At 46.3% G+C, this 14,953-nt stretch overlaps 2 protein-coding genes across 3 annotated transcripts in view; one reads left to right on the top strand and one right to left on the bottom strand.

Moving 5' to 3' along the window:
• LOC144151397 (trophoblast glycoprotein-like) overlaps window positions 1–1,156 on the bottom strand; it is a 42,041-nt gene extending 40,885 nt beyond the window's left edge. The window contains exon 1 of the mRNA XM_077682438.1: window positions 117–1,156. Within this exon, the coding sequence (XP_077538564.1) occupies window positions 117–823 (707 nt within the window). The 5' untranslated portion in view covers window positions 824–1,156. The remainder of the gene's footprint in view (window positions 1–116) is intronic.
• Window positions 1,157–9,218: 8,062 nt separating this feature from the next.
• LOC144151669 (uncharacterized) lies at window positions 9,219–14,728 on the top strand. Of its 2 annotated transcripts, XM_077682785.1 has the most exons (4): window positions 9,219–9,376; window positions 11,981–12,953; window positions 13,960–14,028; window positions 14,614–14,728. In XM_077682785.1, exons 1-3 carry the CDS (start codon window positions 9,340–9,342, stop codon window positions 14,003–14,005), a joined length of 1,056 nt encoding a protein of 351 aa, XP_077538911.1. In that variant the 5' UTR covers window positions 9,219–9,339; the 3' UTR covers window positions 14,006–14,028; window positions 14,614–14,728. The 2 variants fall into 2 exon arrangements, with proteins under 2 accessions (XP_077538911.1, XP_077538912.1); XM_077682786.1 differs by lacking the exon at window positions 13,960–14,028.
• The last annotated feature ends 225 nt before the right edge of the window (window positions 14,729–14,953 follow it).

Consider the following 14,953-nt stretch of genomic DNA (forward strand, 5'->3'; position numbering starts at 1 on the left):
ATCGCGTAAACACTTCAGACAATATGAGCAAGAAACAGCGTTCCAACACATTCCATCGTATGCGCTACAAGATATTTGTTACTAATTGACAATGGACACGACACATTGTAACATACCTGAGCGATAGGACGCTTAGAGAGGCCGCGGGCATGGGGAAGATTTTTCTTGAGATCGTCTGGAGCTTCGTGAAGGAGATCTCTACGTCACGGATGTCCAGACCGTGGAAGGCGCCATCCTCAACGAACTCGAGGGTGCCCCCCTGAATCATGACACGCGTGAGGGACTGGGGCATGTGCGAGAAGCTTCTGTCCAGCTTCGGGAAGTCCGAAGAAAACACCAGCAGGCGTTCCAGGTTCTTAAGACGCCCAAACGCGCCCCAGTTCAGAAACTCGAGTCCCCTACCGCGCTTTATCTCGATCATGGTCAGGTTATCGTCGAAACTGTCGAACAGGTTGTTCGTGGTCGACAAGTTGGAGAAATCTGCGAGGTAGGTGTACAGTTCGCTGATATGGACACTGTCGAAGGCGTCCGCAGGAATTTCCGCCATGGTGTACCTCGTCAGTTCGAACTCGAACACGAAGGAACCGCGGAGCGCGGTGAGAGCAGTCTTGAGCGTCCTCTGGTCCGCGGACTTGCACTCGACGCGCTCGTAGTTGTGGAAGTTGAAGCATGTGCAGGGCCGTATAGCTTGTTTCCTGGGACACGCAGCGCATGCCGGGCTCGGGCACAGCAGCTGGAAGGCGACGAACAGCGGCGGCACGAGGAAGGTCAGCTTAGCAACAGAGCGGCGACGCGATCGTGGCTGAGCATCGGAGGCGGCCATGAGTGCACCGTGCGGCGGCGGCAGAGGCGGCAGTTTTGATGAAGATAGCGCGGATTGGGGCCTGCGTGTCTGCACAAGAAGTGTGGCGGGCCTCTGGGCGGCCGTCCTCGTTGTCGGGTCGTGCTGAGCCGCTTCCCGTGCTTTCTGCTGTCGCCGGCGCTTGCTGTCACAGCCGGTACCGAAAAGAATCGCCGGCGAGGAACGAGAGGGCGAGCACTGGCGGACCTCGCTGATAATGTTCGAGCCGCCTCACCTGGCTGCTCCGCTGTGTGCCGCTCTTCTTTTACCTTCGTTCCCGTTCGGACTGCGTCCTTCGCTCTTTCGGACCCGGGGAGTTCCGGAGCTCGCACGCGGCCAGAGCGGGCGAGCGTGTCGCCCCCAATGTCCGGGCCGGGTATTAAGCCTCCCGCCGATAACGGGACAGCCGAATTTCGCAGATACGACACCAGGTAGCGGAAGATTGCGGATGAACGGCACTTCAACACTGCAGGCGAGAGCTCGATACAGAAAAAAGAAAAGGAAAGAAACGAGCCTGCCGGTCTCCTTTTCTCTCTTTTTTCTCCCTCGTCTGTGCCTTAACGAATCGCTCCTCTACGAGTCTACGACAAGAAAAGCAGCCAGAGCGTGCCGGTGTTACGCGTTCGTGAAGACCGTCGGTGGCATGCCTGACGGCATTCCCTGATATCTGGCGCGCCCGGACCTACGTGCGTGCGACGTGGGTTCAGTGTACATGTGCCCGAGCTGGTCGCTGTATTTTGTGCGCTGCCATCGAACTGGTTCTATGTGGCGCATCCGGTTGGTAATTTTATGTCGTTTCCGCCACGCTGTACATTCTTTAAAATCGCCGTCGGTCTGGTTCACCACTACGAATCAGAGAGGCCAATTATGCTGTCAAACGCGCGACGTATAGGCTCACCCGATACACGGCCTATTATTTGATTACAAAGAAATATGATCTGCGATGTCACATTATGAAATGTCAACCTGACGTTTTGAAGTGGTGCTGCAACAGTGCATGCCAGTAGCGCTTTTTCAGAAATTAACGATATGCTTAAAGGAAGTGTCTAAGATAATAAACAAAAAATTACTCACTGAGCTATTAAATACACAAATTATCAAATTATAAAGGTACCCAAGTAGCATGCGGATTACTGAAGAAGTATTTCATTGCGTTCAAGACAATTGTACATTGCAAATGTTGAATGAGCAAGAAAAATCTGTGCATCATTATTACGCTTCGTAAGCAAAAAAAAAGAAAAAAAAGCAGTGGACTTAATTACCAAAACACATTTGTGCCCTTTCTAAAAGAGCTGCTTTTAAACATTCGCTCGAGACAGTACCTCTTCGTGACCATATCGCCGTTCTATTCAGACGCGCCGAGGGCCACAGCAGCCTCGTGTTTGAGAAGAAACTTGGAGAGGCACGGGTCCTTCAATATCGACCTCACATCACTGTTGTACTAAAAGTAGCCGCGTAATTCTTGCACAAGTGCACTTTCACCCTTGTCCACCAACGGGTTGCTGAAGGAATTAAAGTGGTCGCCTTGTGCCAAGCCTTATCGACTCAACAAAACTTGTTGCTGAGCTAGTTGGTGAATACTTAATACTTGGTAATACTTAAAGAAAGAAGGAAAGGGGGCGCAAACTAGACGTGAACGAAGAAGAAAAGATGAGACATATACAGGCATCAATATGTTTCATTTTGTCTTCTTCGTCCACGTCTAGTTCGTGCCACGTTTTCTTCTTTCTTTTTTATCAACTCCTTTCCGTTCATACCTGATTTTAGGTCAGACCAAGGATGGGTCAGGAGCCAGGGTCTACTGTCATGGGCGTCATGATTATGGTTTTTAACATTACAGCACACACAACAAGGGAGACACTTAAAAAAATCATAAGCCGTTCCCCACTGTGAAGGGGCGTGACCAGCGAAGAATTTAAGCACACGACATAGAGGTGACACATAATTAGGCACAAAGTTTACGCGGTTGAACGGTGTTAAACCAAGTTCGTCGAGCGTTAGCTCGGTTTCTACGCCGATAGCGCGCAGAGAACGTGCTCACAACTGTACCGCAAGATAAAACACAGACTCTGCTTGGCATTGTCGGCGCTGTAGGCGCGAACAAATGGTGAACTTGGGTGCAGCCAGCGCCCCCTTGTATCATTTTCTTATGGCACTGATCCTTACTCTTTCCCACCATTCCCCTCTCCATACCCCTCCCTTGGAACAAACGAACAATTAGAGGCTTTCACGGCGCAACCGCACAAGGCGCCGGGTTGACCTTGGCTGATCTCGAAGGTGGGATTGACGGTACGAGGAACGAGTCGTTTTCCGGGTTCGCTTAATACATCTTTACACCGGAAAACAGTCCACCCTGTTAAAGTGTGTTGAAAAGTATCCTTCAATTAGAAAATACCACCTGAAAGTATTGAAGTCCCCCCAAATATTAATAAAATATAAAAATGTTCGCAAAAGTATCTAGAATGCACTAACTATTCTGAGTAGACTATTTCAGATACGTACACGTCAGGTGCACGAATGGCGACATCACACTGTAGCACGAGGGCGTATTTTCTTTGCGACGAAAGAAAGTCCACGGCTGCAGTACAAGCACAGAACGTCGCTCTAGTTGCGACATCTTCGGCCGCATGAACTTAGAAGCACCCGTCACTGTAGAATCTACGTCTTCCGCTACTTCGAAACGTTAACCTGTGGAATCGAGTGTCTGAACGCAACGAGAACAAACGTGGAGCTGACGACGAGCACAGCTGCAGTAGCCAGCCCACCGATTCCGTCACTTCTACTTCTCGGGCGGGCAGGTTGTTCGGGAAATGATTGACAAACTATGAGTCGGAGTAGTGACGTAGTTTAACCCCGTTTGTGCGGAAGAGGTCCATTCTGCTCTCTTGAGAAGCAGAGTGGAAAGAAGAAAAGCGAGTGAAAGGGAAATTTACATTAAAGCACAACCCATGCTCAAGTAACAACAAATCCACCGGTCTCTAATCCCATACAACCCTTAGGAAAACAATAAACGTAACAGCAACCACAACTAGACAGTTACCAGACGAAAAAGGGCATTCTCCTTTAATAACCGATTATCTCTTTCAAGGTTTGCACCGCAGGCCGGCATCCTTTTACTTGGAATTCACACGCAACTACCATAAACCTTCAAGGCTTTATTGAAGCACTCTGATAATACTGTATAACGTCCACATCTAAACCGAGCAGAGGTAAAACAGAATTCATTCATTATTATGAGTACAATTCTTCCAAACGCCATTTTGGACGGCAATTGTACTGAGCTTGTGTGTGTAGTGAAGACAGTGAGCGGTCCCAACGAAGCTCATAAATAACCTGTTAGTTGGATTCATTGAAGGAGGTATGATCCGTTCTACGTGATTTACGTGCCTTGACTAACAGCCTCAAGTTGTGGGTGTAAAAATGGGATTTGACTGTAGTGAAGTTAAACAACCTGGTTTTGTGTAAGAAGTAGCAAGTCGGAATAACCAGCACCGAGTTTCTGAGTTGGAAATATGCGTACCGACTAATTCCGGCAACTATATGCACATGGAGATGGTTAGTCTAATGCAACAAGCTACATGATAGGTTTTACAGAAGGCACTCCTTTATTAATTAACTTGTATCCTACGCCCGTGTTTTAGCTTTGCGTGAGTGGAACGCCGAAGTGTCGTGAATGCTGCAGCTTCCAAAGTGCATTGTCCTAGTAAGCCATCCGACGCCGATGCCCCTTGCAGGCGATGCTAAGCTCTGAGTGGTTTCTTATTAACTACGAGTCGACTGCCGCATGCCAGACGGCGAGCTACACGATACGAGAAATGCAACCATTTTTACGAGCTCAAAGAACAGGTTGCTGATTTGGAAGCTGGGCTGGTTGGTTCATAGTTTAGAGGAAATAAAACCATCCCCATCTCTCATCCCCCATTAAGACATAAAATCGTAACAGTATTTCCCAATGAAAGCAAATATTTCCTCGAATGAGCGAATAATATTAGAAAGATCAACAAAAACCTTCTTGGAAATGGGTTTTACATTCACATGCTTGAAAATAATGGCCAAAACATGAGCGCAAACATCGAGGAAATTTCCGGGTAAAGTAAACAGAAGATGACACAACGACGCCAGCCATAAATCGGAATTTCAGCGGATTTCAGTCGTGGAACGACGAAAATGGCCGGCCGAAAACAAAGAGATTCTGCGATTTTGATACATTCGTTTTCACACTGTCGCCGTTTCTTTTTTGTGTACAATACACAATTTTCGCCTTTGTAGAGATGGTGAGACTATATTGAAAACCATGTTTTTTTTTTGTTTGAGTGTGAGAGAATAGCTTTGTTGCCTGAGGGGGCATGAATTCCCTGGTTGGGGGAGCGGGGGAAGACAGGGACACGGAGACAGAGAGAGAGAGAGAGAGAGAGATAGAGAGAGAGAGAGAGCGAGAGAGAGAGCGAGCGAGCGAGAGAGAGAGAGAGCGAGAGAGAGAGAGAGAGAGAGAGAGAGAGAGAGAGAGAGAGAGAGAGAGAGAGAGAGAGAGAGAGAGAGAGAGAGAGAGAGAGAGAGAGAGAGAGAGAGAGAGAGAGAGAGAAACGACTTAATTTTTTTCCAGAAAGCCAGAAGGGGAAGGAGTGGGATTTCCCTGGTCTTGTTTTCAGTCGTCGGCCAAAAGTCCTTGACCCCTGGCGGCTTCTTCAGCTTCTTGGATCAGTAGTTGTTGTAGTAGTTCTTCGGAGCTGAGCAGCGCCGTCTCCCACTGTTCTTCACTAAAGATGTTTATTCTTCGTGTGCTTTTTTGCTTTTCTCTGCATGCCCATTTTATGTGTTTGAGGTCTGCCCTTTGGCCGCATGTTTTGCAAAGATCGCTGACCGACCCGGGGTAGTAGTAGCTATGCAGGAGTGGGTTAGGGAAAGTTCCTGTCTGTATTTGTCGCCAAGCGATGGCCTGGGATCTATTGAGGGACACGGAAGGAGGGAATGATCGAAGAAGTTTCACGGTTCAAGGTTGTGCGATTTGTGCAAGGTTCGTGAGGTCACCAATCACTTGAAGTGGTAGAGAAGATTTTTGAATTGCTGGGTTCCGTGAAAATCATTCAGTAGATCGCAGGTTCTGCAGAGAGACAAGGGCGCAAGAATGGTTATGACAGGGGTCGGTCCAGGTTGTTACGCCAGCGTGCATAGTCCACTGGTTAGTGAATGTTCATTTATTCTCCCTGGCAATGCAAAGGCCTGCTCGAACGCGTCTGCAGGAGGGGAAGGGAGTTCCTATAGTGGCTCGCCACCAGTCGTGAAGTGCGTACAGTGCCATATCAAATGATACAGATTAGGGGTGCATGTATGACGACTAGAGACCGGTGTTTATACAAACGCCTATTCTGTTCTTTGCGCTCCTATCGCGCCATTTCGATATATGAGCACGAATTAGAAGTTAAGAAGGGCTTTTATGGTGTTTTTATAGTGCCTATAAATGCCTATTTTACTGTTTGTGCCAAAATGCCTACTAATTCCTATAAATGCCTACCTACAAAGCCTATTTTCAATAGCGGCGCCTATGTCAACACAATTTAGCCTCAAATTTCGCTTTCGGGTGCACTTCGAGGTCCTTATTCACGTTTTTGCGCAGCATTGAGTGTTCAGAACTCTATGGGATTCAACCTAGTCCTCCAGTTCAACCTGTAGCAGGGCTGACCTCACCAGTTCTCATTAAAGATACTCTCTCTCTCTCTCTCTCTCTCTCTCTCTCTCTCTCTCTCTCTCTCTCTCTCTCTCTCTCTCTCTCTCTCTCTCTCTCTCTCTCTCTCTCTCTCTCTCTCTCTCTCTCTCTCTCTCTCTCTCTCAGTTCAACCAACTCCCAGAAAACAACCGCTAGTACCAGAAGAATGGGATGATCATTCTCAGCGACAAGAGGCGCAATTTTGAATAACAAATCTGGAGATGGTGGTAGTTTGTTATTGTTTCCAAAGTTTTCTCAGTGATTCTTAGGCTACGTTCCTGTGCTGTCCAAAGAGATTTCTTGAAACATGCGCACTCGCATCCTCGTTTTTACAAGCCTACTCAAATGACACTACTTTCAGCGCAACGATTGAGCATCGCAAACGCCTTTGTTAGCAGATCAGTATATCGAAGAGTCAACGACGAAACATCCCTGCGCAGCTACATTTTCTTACGCCTTCAAAATCGCACTGCTGGTGGCTTTAACACGCGCTTTTCAATCAGAAATCTGTTCCGGTGCTGAACACCTTCTGAAAAACGCTCTTCAAATGTGTGAAAGTGTGTTTGCCAAATTTCGGACATCTTGATTGTTCGATTCGTATATAATTGTACATGAGAAAATTGCTAGGGATGTACATAACAGTCCTCACGTAAGAGAGTATTGATTTTTGATGAATCGTGATCTCTCTTGCGTTTACTATTTCTGTCTGTTCCTGATGCGTCGTAATTACATTTCGCCTGACCGACAAAGTAGCGTTTTTTTTTTTTTTAGTCAGCATTCACAGCTCGCAAGTAATTTTCATTCCTGTTTTTTATATGCGACGCCCGAGCAAGCGACAGTGGCCATTGAACATGAGTGTCAGCAGTGCGCTCGTTGAATTAAAACAATGGATCGCCATAGTTGAGCAGTTTTATGGGACAACCGAACGGCTTTGTTCAACCGTTGACGGCTTTGTGCCGTCATTAACAATAGCAATTTTGCTTTTCCTGTAGTACATACAGGTCGCGCATGTATTAGTTCGAAATTATTTGCATTTATGTAAAAAAAATATGGTGCCTAATTTCCGACGTTGTAAGCCTGAAACGGTGTTTTCCCTGCCTAGTTTAGGCGCCTAAAGCGCGCTTTCTTAATGCGTAAAGATTAGGCCTCGAATGTTGTTAACGGGCAACGTTGGATATGCGAGCTGGCTCCGTAGGTCCATTGGTGTACTGCATGACCGAGTAGTGCCGTGCTGGCATTAAAAAAAAAAATAAACGCTAGCTTGGGAACTATCTTAAAAAACCCGGTATCTCCCCGTTAGCAACACTGACTTAGACACCGCTCGATACGGCTTCTCGAATTCACAAACCAGAAAAATCAGAAACAATGGACCCTAACTATAGCGATACACAGGAAATAAAATATTCAAGAGAGCCGGCAAACTTTATGTGGCTTTTGGAGGACTCCGCGCCGATCAAAATCAAGCCCATGAGTACATCAAGGGGTGAATGTTGCAAGCGCTGCACGGCACGCGCTTCGCGTGCGGCGACTACCTAGCGTACATTGAGCAAAGCGGGCGAGGTGAGCTGAACTGTATGAGATTAGTGGTAGGATAGGGCGGCAGAGCAGACGACCATTCGTTTTGTGCTCAGACCATGGGACGCTCACTTGTGCTAGTAATCCCATGTGGATGTATGCAGCCTGTCATGCTGACGACCTGTACGCAACAGGCTGTGATCACCTGTGGTGTTAGCCTATTTGCTTTCTCACGACAATAAGCATGGCTCGAGATCTACAGTGTAGCTGGTGACAATATACAGCCACATTTTGTCCGGGTTCGATTGTATAGCTGGTCGGTAAATGCAACAGAACCAAACACGTCAGACATAAACTAAGCATCCACACACCGTAATGAGGCCCTTTTTATGCGCGTTCGAGTTCATATATGCGTTCTTATAAGGGGTGCGGGCATTGGAATAAAATGCGCATTGGAACATGCAAGGCGTGAAGAAAGAAGGAAGCATCTGAGAAAGCTATTTTGGATTACACTCTTACACGAAAAATAGCCTTCCCAAAACAGCACTGCAGCCGTGTGGGCGCCGTAGGATGGTAGATAGAGCGGGAAAAGAAAACTAGCGTGTGAGGTAGAAGACTAGCAAAGATTTCTAACGGATAAAATAAATCCGGGAACAGTCTACAAAACACGGAAGAAATTCTTTAAACTAGCAACCCGTTTCGGATAAGGAGGCATTAGACGATTAACATTGCTGCGTATTGGAAAGACCTTCCATTGCGAAGGACAATGAGCATTGTGCTCAAGAAAACCGCGTTGCAAGTGAGCCCACTAGTGTGACATCCACAAAAAAAAGAAGGCTAAAGCAATGCGTACAAATAAACACGCAAAGAACACTCTAGCGCAATCTGTACCTTTGCAGTGACGTAGGAAGTGCCTTCTTTTTTTGCTTCGAGACCACGTCTCGATATTGACGTGGACAGCAGGGTAGGAGGCCAAAAAGGGAGCCTCACTTACGTAAACGCAGCAGTAGAAGAATATGTATTCTTCGTGCTTCAAGCTTAGACTTTCCAGGGAACGGAGGCTCTTTCTCTCGCTGTTTTTGCAAAAAAAAAAAGAAATAACCAGCTCAAAAGTACCTCGTAGGCAATTTTTTGACCCAGTGTTTTTATTGTTTTATTCCTTCCTCTCTTTTGTTCTCGAACGAGCTATCGGGCCCTGTATAAATACCCTCTCGGGGCGGGCAGAAGGCACTCTTCTGCAGGCTCTCGGCTAAGAGAAAGCAAGCAGACCAGTGCAGCCATGAACCCCTTCATCACTATCGCCATCTTGGCCGCAGGTGAGGTTTTTCGGATTGTGCGCTTTGGTTTCGCTCAGCATTCGTGCGCTACTAACGGCACTTAGATAATAATGCTTCGAAGTCGACTTTAACATCAATTCTAACATGCGGGCTCAAGAGCGTTGCGAAAAATGCGCAGCATCGGTAACTAAAGTCCTAGGAAACAAGCTTTAATACCACCTAAGTATTAGCTCATCGGACATAATGAAGGACTGGGTTGCACCGTGTTGCGAGGTAAGAAGGAAAGAAGGGAGGAAGGGGAAAAGCCTTTCACAAGAATAGTGCATCATTAGATGTGTGGAGAAGGATGCGCGAATAAGCACTAGGTGAGATGTTGCGTGTAGATACTAGTTCCACAATTTAATAACATCAACAATCTTGATTAGCGTATGACAATCAATGAACTTTCCCACAGGGCACATCAACAACACACTTAATTGTTTTCTGACATTTTTTCCTGATGTCATGGTACAAAATCTGAGATTTTATGGGCACGGAATATTTTGAATTTTTCATCTGCTACTTTTAACTAATGGATAAATAAGCAAAAGACAACACACCATTTTGAGGTATCCAACGTTGGCCCTTGCTACACAAGGGAATATTGAAGAAGGACGCATTTTTACTTCCGGCGCATTTAAGAAATTAACAATATCAGCTGACACAACGAGGGATAGAAATTAAGTGCCCATGTAGTAGCACCTAAGAGAAGACAAGTAGCCGCACACGGAGAAATAAACCATACGTGCAACCCCTAGAGTAGTTGTTTTAACAATGCTCTTGTACGTAGAGTTTTTTATTTAACGCAAACAGGGGTTCGCCTGATTTAAGTGACAAACTACAATATAGATTCTAGTTGGTCTGCTTTGCCACAACTGACACGAAGGACCAATCGTTGGAAACAAGCGCTGGGTGGCGAAAATGACATGATTCGATTTAGAAAGCTGTCTCCGTTGTGACTTCGCAAAGTGCAAAGCGTAATTGCTCGCACTGCTTAATGTCCCAGCACTGATATTCCTGAAAAGGACTCACCAATAGCCGAATTTGCTTTGATAAGCGCTATGGCCGGTCATTATGTGAAGTTGTGGCGAAGAAGATGGACGGGGACCTCTCAGAGAGTTATTTTTATGCTAGGCTCTAGAGGTTATTCACTGTTTAAACCAGTTGAGCACCATGTACTATGCATATGAGAGGAAACGGGCTACCGTAAAATTAAATTGGTGGCAGCTATAAAATCGGTATTATACAACTCAGGAGTAAAAAAATGACATTAGTCTCTAGATTCTTATTACGTTTTCATTGTAAACAGAAAGCTAGGCCTAGTGCGCGGCGAAATGAAATAAAGATTGCGAATTCAGAGGTAGCCAGGCTGTCAACTTGAGCTTCTCAATTTAATCTAGAGAGGAAACTGTAGCGCTTCAATCGTGTGCACTCGTGGGAACAATAGGTAGCGTGTGAATCGGATCGGCGGCAAATGGCTACATGTATGGTGCCAAGGAGATCACCTGTCCGCGATGAACAGTTTGTTAATTAGATTTTCAGCATGCAATGACGTTTCATCAGCCGTTATATCTTCATATCTTCTTATCTGCCTTTCCTGCAAATTAGAAGCCGCAGAGCGCGCTCATGACTCACGGCCCAGCGTAGCGAAGGGAATAGCAGGGTGTTTGTAATGCCGTGGAACTAGAAATTTTTGTAAACTTTGAACTTGAACGGAGAGGGGCGCTACACCGTTCGGTAGCATATATATGCGGTATCTCAACCTAGCATTAAGGCGTGCGAGCAATCTGCGTTCGCGTTCGGGTATTTACTTACGCAGGTAATTTGTCCAGGAGCTAAATATAAGGCAGCGCAGTTGTCGTCTATGCGTAAACAGTCGGACGCATTGCGTTGCATTGCAGTTTTTATTTTTCTATGCCAGGATTGTATTAAAGAATACCTAAATAATTTATTTTTGTCATGTTATTACTAAAAGCAGAAATACTCTGTGAACTGTATAAGTTGTATACGAATATTTGTAATGTCCCGGTGAATTTTGCTGCATATGACAAACGCGTGACGCCTGTTTTTTCCATGTCAACACACATTTACTTGGAACCTTAAGTGGCTAAAACGAGAATTTCTCTGTGCAGAGTATGACTTATTTGTTACACCGCATTGCGACGCAGTTTTTGAGAGAAAAAAAAACTTAAACTACGTTACTGCAAGGCCATTGGCAGCCGTGCCAACTCTGAAGTGAACACTGGTGATTTCATCGCACCCTCTGAGCCCTTTTCCAGACTCGCGTCGACAGTAGCCACAGAATAAACCATAGATAAGACTGGCAAACTCTATGACTCGCAAAGCTCGTGAAGAAATGAGACGAATGAAGGCTAGCAAGGCTAATTACTCATGTGTGGAATCGAAATTTTACGTTTCGCTTCCACTGTCACCGGTAATCTTCATTTACAAGACAGATTGTCTAGCACATACTGACATGGCTGTTGCGCTTACGTAATTGTCTTGATTGAATTTCTGTCTCTTCATGTGTAAAATAATTAACCGCTGCAACAAACCTGGCATCTTGGAAGCTTGAGCCTGAATATACCAAAATTTATATTTCAGCCTCTCTGGCCAATGCGTCAACCAAGGATGGTCTTGGTGCCAATGGCCCCGTCGCCGCTGGACCGGCCGGTGGACCAGGCAGCAGATTTGGCCCGAGTTCCGGCCCCAGTGGTCCCCTTGGCGGTTCGCCGAGTGGTGGCCTAGGAGGACTTCCGGGTACCGGTTCTGGGTCTAGTGGACCCTTCGTTGTAGGAGGCTACGGCGGACCGAGCCCTGTCGGCGCTGGACCAGGATTTTTGCCGAGCGGACCAAGCTTTGGATCTGGGCCCTCCGGTAACCACCCTAGTGGTGGAGCTGGATTTTTACCCGTCGGAACCGCTGGCGCTCCAGGAAGCTTGGGAGTCAGCCCCGTTGGCGTGTCTGGAAGCTCTAGCTTCGGTGTCGGAAGTGGGTTCCCCAACTTGCACCCTGGACAAGGAGCACAAGGAAGCAGCTTCGGACCAAGCGGTGCCTCTGGAAGCCCAAGTGTTGGCGTGGGACACGGAGCTGGAAGCCCTGGCTCCAGTTTGGGAGGAGCCCCCGGAAGCAGCAGCCCTGCTCTAAGTGGTCATCCAGGACTCGGCCTCGGAGGCTTTTCTGGCCTATCCTATGGCGGGCTCTGGGGTGCCCCGCAAGTTTATGGATACCCAGGATTCAGCTACGGATTCCCCGGTTATGGCCAAGGTTATGATGTCTACGGATTGGGAGGCGGATTCGGCGGCTACGGCCCCTTCGGTGTCAACGGTTTCTACTCTCCACTCAGCGGCTACGGCTTCGGCGGCTACGGCCTAAGCGGCTACCCTGCCCTCGGCGGCTACGGTCTCGGCAGCTACGGCCTCGGCGGCTATGGCCTCGGTGTCTACCCCTTCCTTGGTGGATTGGGAGCTGGCTACGGCTTTGGCGTCTCAGGTTTCCCCAGTAGCAGCGTTAGCCAGGGTTCCCTGGGTGGTGCAAGTCTAGGTGCATCCGGCGCTTCTGGTGCGGCAGGCTCCAGGTAAATATTTCATCAAGTGTTTCTAGTAACTATTTCTTTATGCATGGTGAAAGAGTAAGCCTTCCGCAACAGACAACACGCAGTGATATCAAGCTGCTTGGCATATTTTCCGGCAGTTGGTTGTTTTTGTTTTTGTAGCAAAACCTAAAGAAACGGAAATATGTTTCGCCCGAACGCAAATTAAATGTGCGCCACTTTGAAATATGGCAGAAGTATTAATTTTCGTGCGGTAAAATAGGGTAAAAAACATGTTGTAGGTAGCCTAAAAACGAGCTCCTGGCCGGCTTTTGAGTCTTGTTAAAATCGCTGTGACATTTCAAGGAAAACTTTACCTGGGAAGCTTTCAACTGTGCCTATAATTCGTATACTTCGAGCACGATGAGTAATTGTTAGACTTTGTGTTAGTCTTAAGAATCGATAGGTACACGTCGCTGAAAATTTTGACAATGAAGAAGCAAATAACATCTGGGTTGCTATTTCGTCTTTCATGCACCGCATCGAAATTATAAGACAAATTTTCTTGTATGGCTTCATGCTGAATTGTTGCCAGACGAATTATAAAATGCAGTATAATCGGAAATTGTCTAGAAATACAAGTCGAACACATTTTGGTGTTAGTAACTATAAAAATTTTTTTCTCGACGTACATGAACTTCCATCCGCAGATTCCATTTACGAAAACCAGGCTTGTGTGCGGTACCCGCGATAAGCAAGTTCCGGCAACTGGAGAAATGTTTATTTTTCTGGTCAATAGAAACGTCAGCCACCTTTTGCTTCCTGGTAGTTATACCTTCCAGTACTTGTTGTACGTTATAGGACACATTACATGTTCATCTCAGGTATTTGTCAGCCTTCTCTTTTAACATTACTTCTCTAATTAAACCTTTTGTTCCGGATCTGAACGTGCTGGCAGAGGGACTCACTTTTGTATGCAGAAAGTAATGCCACTGTCTTTCCTTTGAGTACTTGCGTAAAATACTGAGTTGCTTTCGTTCTCTGTTTTTAGCGCCAGGTCCAGCTCCGGCTCCAGCAGCGGCGCTGCACGTTCATAAGCGTAACATCTCTCGTAACTAAGGTCAGTCAACCCATTGGTTATGAGTATGCTTACATAGAAGTCCAATCACAATAATAGCAAACAGTAGTCACTAAAATCGCGATGACAATAATGAAAATATTTTTACCTTCAAACGCTTCTCTATTTTAAGGGAAAGTGCAGTGATGTCTGGCGTTATACTGCGTACTTTTTGACCTAAAGCTGGTAAATGCGTAGCACAGGTACTACAGCTGCGAATTACCTTTTGTAATTGCGTGTCCTGCTTTCAGATTTGTCTAACCTGAGAAACGTTTTAATGCTTGGAAAATCCCCACTTGACGAGCTCATGTCATCCTGATATGTTCTCTACTTGGGGAGTCTGCTTTATGATTACTCCCTTCACTGGCGCACCGTATTAGCTGCACATTTTTTCTTCGTCAGCAAATTTCTTGAAGTTAGCTTGCCACTCACAGGTTTTAGCGTAAATCAATTCACTTCTCTAAGCCAGCTGTCGCAAGAAAGCATGAGGGCAAAAATGCACGAAAGAAATTATAGCAGTGCACTTAACAATGACTGGCTTTTTACTGTACCGAAAGAATTAACTGGTTTCTTTCTGTTTCTTTGCAGTTACTACCAAAACTTATCTTGATAGGCTTTCAAGACTGTTCATCTGGCTGACCAACCTGCCGATGACAATGAGTCTAAAGACGAATAAATTATGATCGTTCAATTCGAAACAAAACTTTCTTCGTCTTGTTATTTTTCTTCCGGGGCAAACGCAAACAAACCTATCTCGGGCGTTTTATTTGGTCGTGCTTGCGTTGATGTTATTTGTGCCACCTGCAAAAGCAGATCTAACTACACTCAGCCGAATGACCTTTTTCTCAATAGGTCTATCCCGTTGGCCTTGAAATACAGAACCACTTTAGCTTTATGATGCACTGCCAATATCCTGGGACACAAAAAC

This window comes from Haemaphysalis longicornis, unplaced genomic scaffold (assembly GCF_048455015.1).
Source record: "Haemaphysalis longicornis isolate Haplotype H1 unplaced genomic scaffold, Haemaphysalis longicornis Haplotype H1 scaffold_9, whole genome shotgun sequence".
NCBI classification, from domain to species: domain Eukaryota; kingdom Metazoa; phylum Arthropoda; class Arachnida; order Ixodida; family Ixodidae; genus Haemaphysalis; species Haemaphysalis longicornis.